We start from the raw sequence: 13,457 nt of genomic DNA, 5'->3' as shown, positions 1-13,457 counted from the left end.
CTCACCCATTCAGTTTTTGGCTATAATTAGTTTTGGGTTTTTTTTTTTTCAGATTTGCACCTAAACGAGAGCAGAAGTAAATATGCACAGGTAACAGCCCGATGTGCGTTGCGGTGGTGGGTTCTAAAATCGGAATTTACGCATGTAAATGTTGACCCTGCCCCAGAATGCCCCTGCCTCGTCCCTAATCTGCCCCTTTTTATCGTGAGTTCTCTTGTGCATGCACGTGCATATATGCACGTAATTTGTCAGTTTTAAAAAGCGAGTTGCTGCACTCAGCCCATATACTCATGAACGTGGGCCTTTTAATGTGAGCAGCTCTTTTAAAATTCACCACTAAATGGAACAAGCTTGCTGTGGAGACCGGATGAAAAAAGCAATGAAAATTGGGAAAGCAGGCTAACAATAATGCTTATAATCTGCAAACAGGCAAAAAAATAGTTTGAGTCAGGTTATATTGTGTTTTCATCTGTTCAAAAGAAAAAATTGGGAGAGATCAATTATCCCTTTGTGCTTCCATTCCTGAAATATTGCATGCTGTAAACCTGGAATAAAACATGGACTTCCAACCAATGGAAGCAATTCTGTATGATATGGAGATCCACCCCACCACCTACATTAATATCTACCAGGCTTAAACAACACATGGGATTTCAAATATGCTGGCAACCAGGCATCCTTAGTATGTAAAATACCCATTGGTGAAAATGTGACGAGGATATCCAACTGGTACCCCCCAGAATCCCATTCCCAACAACTGAACATTTGACATGCCACATTATAGAAATGGAAATCTGGCTTATTTAGCCCTCTAAACTTCCTGGCCCTTGTTAGAAGTAAATATCAAATTCTTGTATTTCTGCCTTGCCAAATAAAGTTAACAGCCATGGGGCATAGTCTGGTAATATCTTTTGACTAATAACCAACTGGAAATCATTTGTAACTTATACAATCATTTTATGTTTGACTAATACTAGAAACTATAATGGGTACTATTTTGAGGCTGGATATTGTGTGCACATCTGTACCAATCATTTCCATGACCAGTGCCCACCATAACCATCATTATTTCCAACCACAGATGAGGAATTGGTGGGGTCTAACCACAAAACTTCATGTGCAGTTTCTATCCAGTACAATGAGGCTTATTTTGGAGTAAGGTTATGAATCAAGCTAAAAAAAATCTTTTTGTAAGACAAAACTGCTCACCACTACAATAAAGGTTGTACAAATTAGTTTGCAACCAAAAAAGTTATTTTACAATACAATTTCAGGTTTCCTCTTTACCACCTTTCTATCTCTTGTCTTTTTTAAACTTTTTTTTTGTTTTGTTTACTGTGAAGACATTTGGTGAATACTTTGTATGAACTATTTATTGATACTCTCAGGCTGAGAAATATGAAAAGCAAAAAACAAGACATTTTGCCAATTTACACAATTTTCTGCTGCTTCATTTTTTTTTTTTCTGAATTCTTTGACGGCAGAAAAATGCCTGGGCCAACCTGGACTGCATAAGATGCTCCCTGAGATGCCCCTTTTTCTTGACATAAGCTTTTTGTCAGATGCCTATTTTACAGAACTTGGTTACAAATAGCGAACACTGAGCCCTTGCAAAATATCTTTGTATCAGGCTGCCTGAGGTGCGGAGCACAGAATGGCTGCACCTGTATTTTTTTCTAAGTAAGGCTATGCACATTGTCAGCTGTTGCTTATTCTCTGCTACAGTGCTTATTCCTGTATTTCCATACCTTAAGGAAAAAAAAACAACAGTAAAAACATAAAAGGCACTTACCCAGAAGGCATCTTTAAAAGCCAACTTGGTCATCTTTGATTATGAAAAATGTAAAATCGCTAAACAGGTCTATTCTGCCTGGACGCTGAGGTGTCAAACTGGAGGAAAAAGAGGGATTTGCTTCTTTACAATTTTCTTCTTTCAGATTAGTGAACTCAAAAACATCCAGCTGCTATAACTGTGAAACAATCCTGTACTCTTTGTTAGTGAAATCCAGTGTCCAAATCCACTTGTTCATTTCTGGCAGCGAGTTGCAATCAAAATGAGGAAGTCCTGCGCTGTCAGTGATGTCATTAACCACATGTGCATGTGAGCTTTGACAAAAAGTACAAAAACATTCTTGCTGTCTCTGCCTGTAGCAATTGCTTCAAAGTGCAAAAGATAAAGTAAAACAGCAGAACAAGTTGAACAAGTGAAATGGAAACTTCAGCTGTGTTACCAGTGCAGGTTATGCAGGAAAAAGACTTCCTGAGATGTTCCCTTTCTGTACTGCTGTAACCTATATAGCTTTTTAACTCTTAGCAGAACTTAGGAAATTGCAGTATGTTGCTACTGATGCCTCTTGCTCTAAGCTGCAGATGTTAGGCTGCATGCAAGTGTCTCCAAAACAAGTGAAAATGCACTTTTAGAGTGGGCCTGAGGGCTCAGAGGTGGTATAAGCCCACCCCAGTGTGCCTATCCTGCACAGGTGGGACCATAAAAGAATTGTTCTCTTTGGGGAAGGAACCACTCACAGGCTAGCTCTCTCACAATCTCCCTTATCTCCAGGGCTGGATCTTTTGTAGGTGGGGGCAGGAGCGGACTGGCCTATCGGAGCTTCGGGCATGCCGGTCCAGTGCATCACGTGGTTAGTGTTGGTCTCAGCAGCCCCCCACGCTTGCGGGGCTGCTGTGACCAACACTGGGCCTCCAGTCGCGCCATTTTATTCCCCATTCCCTTCCTAATAATTCTTGTTTGCCCTTTTTGACCAATACAGCAACCTGAGCCAATTTCAATGTGTTATCCATTATGAAGCCTAGATCTCTTTCCTGGGCTGTAACTCCTAATGTGGAACCTAACATCGCGTAACTACGGCAAACGGGGAAGCCGACAGTCACAGGCAGGAGTGGTCGGGGTCAAGGCCAAGAAGTCAGTACCAGAAGATCAAGCCGAAGGATGGATGAGGACGGGAGAGGAGACACTGAACGAGATGAGCTGGGCAAGGCAAGGCTGGACGAGACAGGCTGAGCAAGGAAAGGCTGGAACAACAGGAATGTCGGAGCAACTCGCATTTCTCTAGGAAGGAGACCCATTGCTGAAGCAGCATTAGGCAGTCCAGGAAACCCTTATATAGTCGGGGTTTGCTGATGTCATCAAAGGGTTTGCTGATGTCATCAAGGGGCAGGAGCTTGGTGGCATTCAGAAGGCATCAGAGCTGCATGAGAAGCTGGGGCCTGTTGAGGTTCACTTAAAAATTCACATAAAAAAAAGACTAAAAGAAAAAAATTAAAAAATCAGCCAAATTATTAATAGCTCTTTATGGAGATTCTTCATTTTCATAATGGGAATAAACAAGTCTTGAGCTTTTTATGAAAGGCAAGAAAAATGTGTTTCCAACCTGACTTCTTGTGATATTCCTCTGCAGTGCAGTAACACCAAAAACATTCATGAAAAGTACAAAAAAGAGATTGGGTTAGAAAACTAACCAGCTGTGAAGGAGAAACCTACAGCTGTCAAGACATGCTGGACTTGTGGCAAACCGAAAAATCTTTTTATCTGCGTAGAATGGGTAATCTTAGAGAAATGAAATGCAAAAACCTGGGCTTTAGATTTAAGCACAGAAAACTCGATTTGGCTACAAATCATGTTTTCTCTTTGGGGAAGAAAACAAGATTTGTGCACAGAAATTATGCTTTACATCTAAATTGGATTTTCTATGCATACATCATGCAGTATGTACAGAAAACAGAATTTGTGTGCAGAAAATGTGGTTTATGCACTAAAATATTGTTTTCATGCATGCTAAGCCAAAATATGTGCACATTAATGGCTTAGTGCACTTTGTTAATCCCCGACACATTAGTATACTATTGGTATACTATATCAGGAATTATCTTTTCATTGTGTGCAAATAAAGAAGATGCACGCTGAAATTCAGTGCATATCATTTTTTACTAACATCTTATTACCCTTGAAGTACAAGAACAGGGCAGCAGCCTCCCTCTGGTGTGTCCTGTGCTTGCTCTACTCCCAGTATATGAAGAGACTGGAATAGATCTCTGAGCTTTTAATCCTTCTGTTTCAGGTTTTCTTTGGACCTAGTCACAGAATCTGTTTCTCAAGCAACTTGCTCATCACAAGTCCATTTTCACTGTGTAATAAGAGAATGTTAAAAGAAAAGCAATGCTAAGTGTGCTTATTCATGCCTCACCCATCTAATGTTAACAAAATGCTATATACGAGTTCCATAAATGGGATGAAATGAGTCACTGCAATACAAAACAGGAAGTTGAGACAAGAAGTACAAAACGTGCACATTGGAAGAGAAAAAATAATATAAGTCAAACTGAAAATGTATAAAACAGTCAAACAATGTGGTTGCATGTGTTTTGGGGGACAGGGAGGACTTGTTTCTAGTAAGGGGGGAAGCAAGCAAGGCAAAGAGGGAGAAGGCAGAGAGGAAATGAGCAAGATGGGGATGAGATAAAAGAAGAACAAAAAAACACACAGCAGTAGGTAGCTGACTGGGACAGAGTAGTGAAACACAATGGGGCCGATGCGCAAAAATAAAAACCCCACAGAAAGCGGGTGCTGAGTGTTCAGCGCCTGCTTTCCTAATGCGTCCACAGGCACCTCTCCTGGGGGCCCCATGCAATATTTTAATTAGGGGTCATGATGTAAAGGAGGCGCTAGGATCGCTTGCACACCCCTAGCACCTCCTTGACAGCGGGAGCCTGGGAGTGCTCGGCTGTCCTGCCAGTTTAGAAAATGGACGCTGAATTTATCGGCGTCCATTTTCCTAATCGGCGCACAGCCATGGATTTGGAAAAGGATACTGGTTAACTGAGCATCCGTTTCTTGAACCCGACCACCGGCACTTTAAAAAAAAAAAAAAAAGTCCCCAAGTCCCCCCACCTCAGGAGTGAAAACATTATTATTAAGCGTCAGGCACTTTAATATTAATTTATTCCCTGTCCATTCTCTGTCACATGTCAGGGAAAGAATCAATCCCCTTTCAGAAGGCTTTCCTACAACAAAACTATAACATGTACGCTTTCTAAAACATTACTAAAATTTTTATAATTTTACAACATAGTAGATATCAAAGAGAGACTCCACCACACAGCCGTTGCCTGAGCCTTCATCTCGTTTCTTTTCTTTTCTTTTTTATTTTCTTTTTATGAAGTTTTCAAATAATTCCAAAGCATTTATAATCTTTGTACAGAAATTATTTATAATTTTCCATGATATATCAACATCATTACAACAATTATCCCAGAAGAAAATATACTTTTAATTAGTCCACAAATAAAGCTGGGGGTGGAGTATGAAATATTGGAAGCTCCTTTTTACGTTAGAAATAACAAGAGAACACCAATAGCCTACTAAAGCTTTACCCATTATTACATTGCTAACTAAGGGTGATGAAACATTCACCGCCCTTCTCTGGGAATTACCGTAAGCCACGGCTTAAGCTGCTCTGGGATCAGGAAAATATAAGTATTGTTGTTAAACTTAATAACGCATCTACAAGGGTACCTGAGTTGGAAACTAGCACCCAGTGCTCTTGTTTCCTGTCTTAATGACAAGAAACCTTTCCTGCGCGGGTTTTGCCAGATCAGGGAAGATCTGGCAAAACCCATATTTTGAAAATATTTCCTCATTAACCCCACATCATTCTCATAAATAAAGGAAATTAATAATGTGGCGCTCTCCACAATCTCAGTGGTTGAAGATTCTAAGAAATCTGTCAAATTCCCATTATCTAGTTGATTATTTCTATTATCTCTCGAACGAGCATAAGGTAAAAAGTACACTTTGTTGAAGGCCGGTATAGCTTCAGAGGAAATATGTAATATCTCGCTCATATATTTCTTGAGAGTGACCCTTGGTAACTCTCCAATAATCTTAGGGAAATTTAACAGTCTTAAATTAAGTCTCCTGAGGCGATTTTCCAAAAGCTCAGTTTTTCTGTTAAGAATGGTACAATCTTGAGTCACAACGGACTGTGTTTTGTGAATGTCTGTAAACTGATTCTCAATTAGCTGTATCTTATAGTTTTGCTGGTTGCTCGCTCTACTATTATGCACTTTTGTAGATGGGAAGTGGATCCTTCCTTTGCTTATTGGAGAAATGCTATCCATCACCTCTTAATTATGGAATTGATGGTGGGTAAAAGGAGTCACCCTGCTAAGAAATGAAGAATTTTGAATATATGGCTTCCTTATCTGGACTCTCTACCTAGGCAGGCTAGAAGCTTGCTTTTCAACACCTATTGATGGGCTTTTGATGATTGATTCTGGACTCACATCTGTGGTTTTTGTGGGGGGGAGGATTGGGGGGGCGTTTATTGCTCATTTTGTGCTGTTCCTTTTGTTAGGAACATATTATGCTTGTTACGTGTGCCGCCTGTGGCAGACCCGGGCCGCAGCCCTCTCACCTTCTTGCACAGACTCCAACTCCTAACATAGAAATATAGAAATGACAGCAGAAGAAGACCAAACGGCCCATCCAGTCTGCCCAGCAAGCTATGCACTCTTTTTTTTTTTTTCTTTTTTCTCTCTCTCTCTCCCATATTTGTTACGCCTGGCTTCCAGTACCCTCTAGTTCTATTTCCCCTCCACCCCACCATCAATGCAGAGAGCAGCGCCGGAACTGCATCCAAGTGAATATCCAGCTCAATTAGGGGTAGTAATCGCCGCAACAAGCAGGCCACACCCCCGCCCCTGTCCACCCAGACCATGCAATCCACATATAGATCCTCCCTTCCCCATTTCCCCTGCCGTTGAAGCAGAGAGCCACGCGTTGAAAGAGAAGTATCAGACTCTCTCCCCTGCCGTTGAAGCAGAGAGCTACGCTGGACATGCATTGAAAGTAAAGTATTGGCCCAGCTACACCTCGCTTCCCTGTGAATACACATTTTTTTTTTTTTTTTAAATTATCTTCCACATTACCTCTTGCCGTTGAAGCCCAGAGCATGATGGAGTCTCATCAACCTTATGTATGTACCCTGAACAAGGGTATTATCTCCAGGTAGTAGCCCCCATTTCCGCGAGCCACATCAACAATCAACAAATATTGAACAAGCCTAATAATTGGCAATACCTATCGCCTATGACCTCACCGGTAATTTTACATACTCTTACCCCACCCCTGTTTTGTTTTTTTTGGAGATGGCAGCCCTCCATCCTTCCGCTCCGTGAAGGTGGAACACCGACCACTGGCCACTGGCATCCCGCTCTGTGAATGCCTCTGTGGCTACTGCCGCTCCGTGCAGTGTTCTGCTGCCTCCTCCCACCCCTGGCCTTGCGGGCCCCGGTTATTGATCCCTGCGTCTGCTACTTTTCGTGGCTGTGACAACTCCCCCCCCCCCCCCCCCCCCCCCACACACACACAACAAGACCTTTAATTAGGGCTTCAAGGGCTGCTGCTTCTCCCTTTTACTGCAACAGGTCTGAGGCCATCTCTAGCTCAGCCTTTCTGCGCACTTCGGCGGCAGCAGCGGCTTCCTGTTGTTCTTCTATTCTGAGCCCTTCTATCTTGAGGGCTGCTGCTTGTTCAGCATTCTGTATGCGAGCCACCCCCTCTTTAATCACGTCCTCTAGACTTGATGGATCCACAGAACTCCTGGTTCTTCTTCACTGGCGGTGGTGGGCCACCAGCTCCGACTTCTTCGGGTCGCCTCCAGCTCTGCCATGGTCCCCAGTGTTGCCAGCCAAGATGCCCCTGCTCGTCGGGCCTCTCCGTGTAGTCCGCGGAGAGACACCGCCATCGGCGCCGTGCCCCTCCCTAGGCACACGCACATCGTTAATCCTTTTAAAGGGCCCGCGGCAGGAACCTGGCTGCGACCCCGGATGTTGATGTCAGACTCTTCAGTGTATATAAGCTCAGGCCTCGCTCCATTGCGTTGCCTTTGCAACAGGTTTCCTCGTACTCAGAGTACTTGTTGCTGATAGAGAATCCTCTTTACTTCGTGTTCCTGACTCCAGTTGTTCCCGGTTCCTGTCTTCCTCATTCCTGCCCTATGTATTGGACTGACTCTCTGGATTTCGACTCTGCTTTGTTTGACTACTCTTCAGTCTATTATTATCTCCAGCCCTGGACCTCTGCTACATCTGACTACTCTTCCGCCTATCTCCAGCCCCGGACCTCTGCTACGCCTGACTACTCTTCAGCCTATCTCCAGCCCCGGACCATTGCCTTGATTGATTACGTCTGCCTTCTCCGTGCCCTGATCATTGCCTTGATTGACTACGCTACAGATTTCTCCATGTCCAGAATTCTACATTGCTTGCCATGACCTCTGCTTGCCGCCAGCCCTGATCCCAACCTGTCAGTGACGCCTCCTCTAGCCTATTCCCTGGATGTGGACTTACAAGGCTCCAGCCTTTCTTTGCTCAAGCACCTCCAGTTACTTTCCATTCCATTGGCGCCAGTTCCTGTACCAAACCCAGTCCAGGGTAGGACTACGCCACCTATCGACTGCTGTCTCTGGGCTGAACCACCTTCCTTCACAAACCAACCTCGAGGCCCACCTAAGTCCTGCCGGCCCCGGCACCCAAAGGCTCAACCCGCGGGGAACAAGGTCTGGTATAGGTGAAGCTCCAGCGGCCTCTATCTTCAGCCCACTCCACCTGCTGACTGTGGGGACCCGTAGGTCCCTACCTACGGGTTGCGTCAACTCCACCTTGGCCCAAGGGTCGACCTCAATGCTCCTGCTGTGTTCAGAGTTAAAACCAATGGGTTGTGCATTTGCTCTTTTATAATCTGCTTTACTGGAGTTCCTTGTATATTGTTTCTTTGTTAATGACAAAACTAATATAAATAAAAATATTTAAACATAAAGTTAAATGATTGGACATTTTTCAGTGTGATGGTTTTAAAAGAAGGGAATCTTTTGGTGCAATATATGGAGTTTCATTGCATAGACCCCCTTATGAGTGTTTCCATATATAAGCTACATTTTAGAGACAGCAATTGTTTCAGTTGTTTTGTTTAATATTAATCTTGCATAGTGTTTAGGGAGTAATATTGTTGCATGTTGCCTTTCTGTAAAACTTGGAATTTTCAATAAAGAAGAAAATGCAAAGGCCAACCCCCAAAACAGGGCCATCCTGGAGGCTCAGTGACAGTGATGTGGAACTGGCTGTGACAACTGGGTTAAGAGAGCTGGGAGGAGATATAAAACAGAAGGGAAGTTCTCGGGTAGTTGTGAATGAAGGTTTGTGGCACTGAATGCCGACCTTGTAACAGCAGTTTCTTTCACTCTACTGTTTTGCTGAAATACCATAGAAGGAAATGGGGCTACAGGAAGCAGAAATGAAATCTAACATGTCACAACTTGGTATTTCCATGTTCATTTGTGCCCTTATAGGGGAAATAAGATAGGGACATTTTTTCTGAAATCAGAACAGATTCAGGGCACTGTTTGGTTTTGGGTTTTTTTGGGTTTTTTTTTTAACATGTAAACAGAATTGCACCAAAAAACTCCAGACTCCCATTCTGATCTGTCTTTCTGCCATAGCACAGCATGTAATAATCATAATGGATCAGCCCCGTCCTAATGAGGGATAATTGCACAAGTTATTCCATTGCCCTAACGCGCGTTACCTCATAACTGCCAGACGGATGCACAGCTCTCTTTTGCAAAGCAAGGAGGACATCCAGTGGCTTGCTAGATACTGTACAGGTGCATTGTCTGTATACAGTGCTTTCAGAACTGATTCTGCTGTACAAAGGTTGGTATCAACTCATCAGGAAGTAAGAAACAGAAAATAGATCCCTTAGAATGAAGTTGCTTCTTTCCTAGGCAGAAGACTCCATGTTGCTTCAAAAACTACAATCGGTTTGTTTTTTTTAAATTTAATAGCCAATAATACAGTTTGTTGAGCAGGAAAGCCAAAGTAGGTCAATACCAGAAATGCAGGGAAATAAACTGGCTTGCATAAGGATATACTATTAGTGGCGAGTATTGCACTCATGATTAGATCTTTGAGGCGGGGAATTCCTGTATGTGCTTGAAAAGCATTAATCATGCATTATCTCCTTTTACTCCATAGCTTGCAACCTGCTGAGTCGCTAGTGAGGGACTTTCTCTCTTAATTAGTTGTATTAATGTTTTCAGACATTAAGAGAGATCTTTCAAAGTACAAATACCAATTTAAAAATGTACAAATTCTCTTCATTTAATGAAATAGATCTTTTCAGATTTAAGCGTGGCTGTTTAGTAAAAAAAAAGTGTGCCTTGCAAGAATAGGTTTTGCCATGCCTGCTAAACTGTGGTCAGAAGCTGTTAGCATGTACCGGGCATGCAAACGAAAGGATGTTCTGTGCACAGGAAATGATGTGGTGTTCTACCATGCACTTGTAAGGAGGCCACAGGTTTAAAAAACCACCAATACACCTTAGTTATTCTTTTTATATAGAAGATAAAGTTTCTTCAAACTTTCTAGCAAAAGTTGTTATATGGTATTGATATGGATGGAAAAAGACTTTCTGCTAAAGATGATGGGAGAGCAGTGACTCCATCAACTCATTTTGTAAAAAATTACATAAAGGGAACAAATTATACCACATACATATGTTTCATGAGAATATTACATACCTGAAGCCCGCAAAAACTCCAAGTTTGTTACTAGTATCCTTATCACGAAAAAAGCCTAATGCAAAACAAAACGACAACCCAAACTCAAAACATATTTAGTAATAGCAACAATTTCAAAGCTGTGTCTAAAAGCTATTAATGATCGCCTTAGCTGACAAATTGAAAATATTAAGAAAAATAAAAACATAAAAGGGAGTGAAGCTGGTCTGAAGAACAATCTCAGGCAAGAGAGAATGAATTGCCTAATGAAAGAGGAGCCAAATAATTAAAAAGGGACTTAATTAAAAAAAAACAACAACAAAACCCAGCTCCGGAGAAGGGAGGGAACCAAACTGAGTGTGTTGTGTGGTAAACAGAGACAACTCTAAGCAAACTCATTAGGAGCTGGATTTCTTTAATTATATCCAAAGCACAAAGACCCTACCTCACACAAAGCATTATGAAGACAGAAAGAGATGAGGAGAAAAAATGTCAAACCAAGGCAAATGTTAGGCTAAAGATGTTATAAAGAAATCAGTATATTCATAGAAAGGCATCAACAAACCAGATGGTGTATACTAGAATTTTCCACACCCCGCCTTCGTTATTATCCACCTTACAATCAATCAATAAACTTGGTTCAGTCTTAATGTTCTTCAGTTACCGTTATTAAAAGACATTTTTAATTGCATATCTTTATATGAACTTGGTTTTGGGAGTCATGTGTAACTGGATCACTTTATTGTGCTAAACATTTTAGTTGAGTAAATGACTATAAGCGATTGTAAGTGCTCCACAAAGTCACGACAGTGGCTTGCCTTTTTAGTAATGACTGTTCTTGACTAAGAAATGCACTGGTTATGAAACCAAACATAATATATGGTATCGCCCATCACGTTTTGCTTTATTAACTTGCTTTTTTTTTTGTGTGTGAGATTTGCCATCATAGTGTGAGGGTTATTTTGGCTTCTGTGTGCTTTAGTAGTGTGTTCTTGTTTTTGAATCTGCCATACAGGGGAAAAGAAATATCACTGAATGTCATACATAACACAAATGGGCAGATTTAGGATTTTGAAAAGGGGGATGAAGATGGTATGATGCATTCTCATTCCCTTACTTGTCTCTCACACTCCTCTCCTCCCTTCTGTTCTTTCTCTTCCTCTCTTCCTTCTACTCCTGTTCATCTCCATCTCCCGCCACAGGTTCCTCTTCTCTTATCCCTTCCCCATTTGCTCTGTCTTATCCAAGGTTCTTCTCTATTTCTCCCTTGGCTATCTTGTCATTTCCAATCCCTTTAAATTGATCTCCACCCCCCCCCCCTGAAAAAATTGCTCGTATCCTTCGACCCACTAACTCCTCTTTATCTTTCCTCCCACTCCAGGCTTCTCCTCATCTCCCTCTGCCCTCAAAATCCTTTATATCTCTTTCTTCCTTTCCCTTTGGCTCTTCTCCATCTCCCTCCTCCTTAATGTCCCCATATTCATCTCTATTATCCTTGTATGCTCAATTTAGGATACATAAAATGTAATCATTTGCTGGAGTCTGTCTTTGACTGGTCAATGAAATTCTTTGAAAATGGTGGAACAGATAAGTGTGGTGGATCAGTGTCAGAAAAACTTTAATGTATAGGGAAACCTTGCACTCTGTGATTGAACTGATGCCTACTCTATTCACTAGATAGGCAAGCACCAGTGATGGATCCTGCTGCGAGAGACAATGAGGGCAGAGAAGATTTCCAGATTAAGACTTGAAGTATTTTTTGGAACTTGAGAGTAGTGGGGAGGTTTTCTGGATTCCCTTTCCCCACTGGGATTTCAGTGCTGTGAATAGCCTGGTCCCCGGATGTTTCCACCAGAGAAATCACCTAAAGTAACAGCTAAGGAGAATGAACAACTAAATCCAAGGAAGAGCAAGAGAAGAAGATCCCATCTGAATTTCCCACTAAGGAATCAGGAGGCTGGGTGTCCACGGGAAAAAACTCTAAGGATTTTTGCAGTTAAAAGGGAACCCTCTCACTAGGATTCCATGGGACAGCCACTGGGAGAGTTATGTGCATTTAAAATCATCCTGGGCTCTACCCAGAGGTCTGTAACAACTAGGACATCTACCTACACAGAAAAAAACCCTGTAACTACAGTCAGATGTATACTCATCAATTTTGGACAATGGACTTTAATTTAACCTTATGAGTAATCTTTATTTTAACACCCAGTCCTGGTCCTAATTATTACTACAGCCTCTCACCTCATGAGAAGCCCTTAAAGCACAGCACACACACTGGTGACCACCTTTCATCTTCTGGGCCATAAGTGAGAGCTTCCCCTCATAAAAAGATTCTCCTCCATGGATTAAGAATCAGTGTGGGAATGAATGGCTAGCTGGAGCAGCCCCAGAAGATATAAATTATTTTTTAAAGATTTTTATATTCTGCTTTTTGACACTTCAAAGCAGATTACATTGAGTTAGTATAAGTATTTCTCTATCCCCAGGGGGCTTACAATCTAAGTTTGTACTGGAGGCAATAGAGGGGAAAGTAACTTGCCCAAGGTCACAAGGAGTGACAGTGAACCCTGGTCTTGCAGGTTTATAGCCTGCTGCTCTAACCACTAGACTACTCCTTAGGAGTACCTCTTCTAAAAAGGGGGTGATATATGCGTGTGCATTGGCACATAAACCAGAGACTGCACTTTTATAACGTGCATACATATGTGCGCATATTATAAAACAGTCTAGGCGCCTGTATAAGTGCGTCTAATTTTAAGCTTGTGTGCACCCAGCAGCGTAAGTTGTTTGAGCCCCACTCTGCAACATCCATGCCCTGCCCACACCACACCCATGTTGCGCCCCTTTCTTATCTGATGTGAGGTAATCCCGCACACATGA

General features: G+C 42.1%; 1 protein-coding gene across 3 annotated transcripts in view; it reads right to left on the bottom strand.

Moving 5' to 3' along the window:
• Positions 1–2,029, bottom strand: part of PSTPIP1 (proline-serine-threonine phosphatase interacting protein 1) — a 77,823-nt gene extending 75,794 nt beyond the window's left edge. For all 3 annotated transcript variants that reach the window (XM_029575273.1, XM_029575274.1, XM_029575275.1), the window contains exon 1: positions 1,793–2,029. Coding sequence is in view for 1 of the 3 variants with exons in the window: in XM_029575275.1 (XP_029431135.1) it covers positions 1,793–1,825 (33 nt within the window). In the remaining 2 variants the exon portion in view is untranslated. The remainder of the gene's footprint in view (positions 1–1,792) is intronic.
• Positions 2,030–13,457: the final 11,428 nt, after the last annotated feature.

This window comes from Rhinatrema bivittatum, chromosome 13 (genome assembly GCF_901001135.1).
Source record: "Rhinatrema bivittatum chromosome 13, aRhiBiv1.1, whole genome shotgun sequence".
NCBI lineage: Eukaryota > Metazoa > Chordata > Amphibia > Gymnophiona > Rhinatrematidae > Rhinatrema > Rhinatrema bivittatum.
Note: the sequence above shows the minus strand (reverse complement) of the source record. Positions and strands in the feature narration are given on the sequence as shown.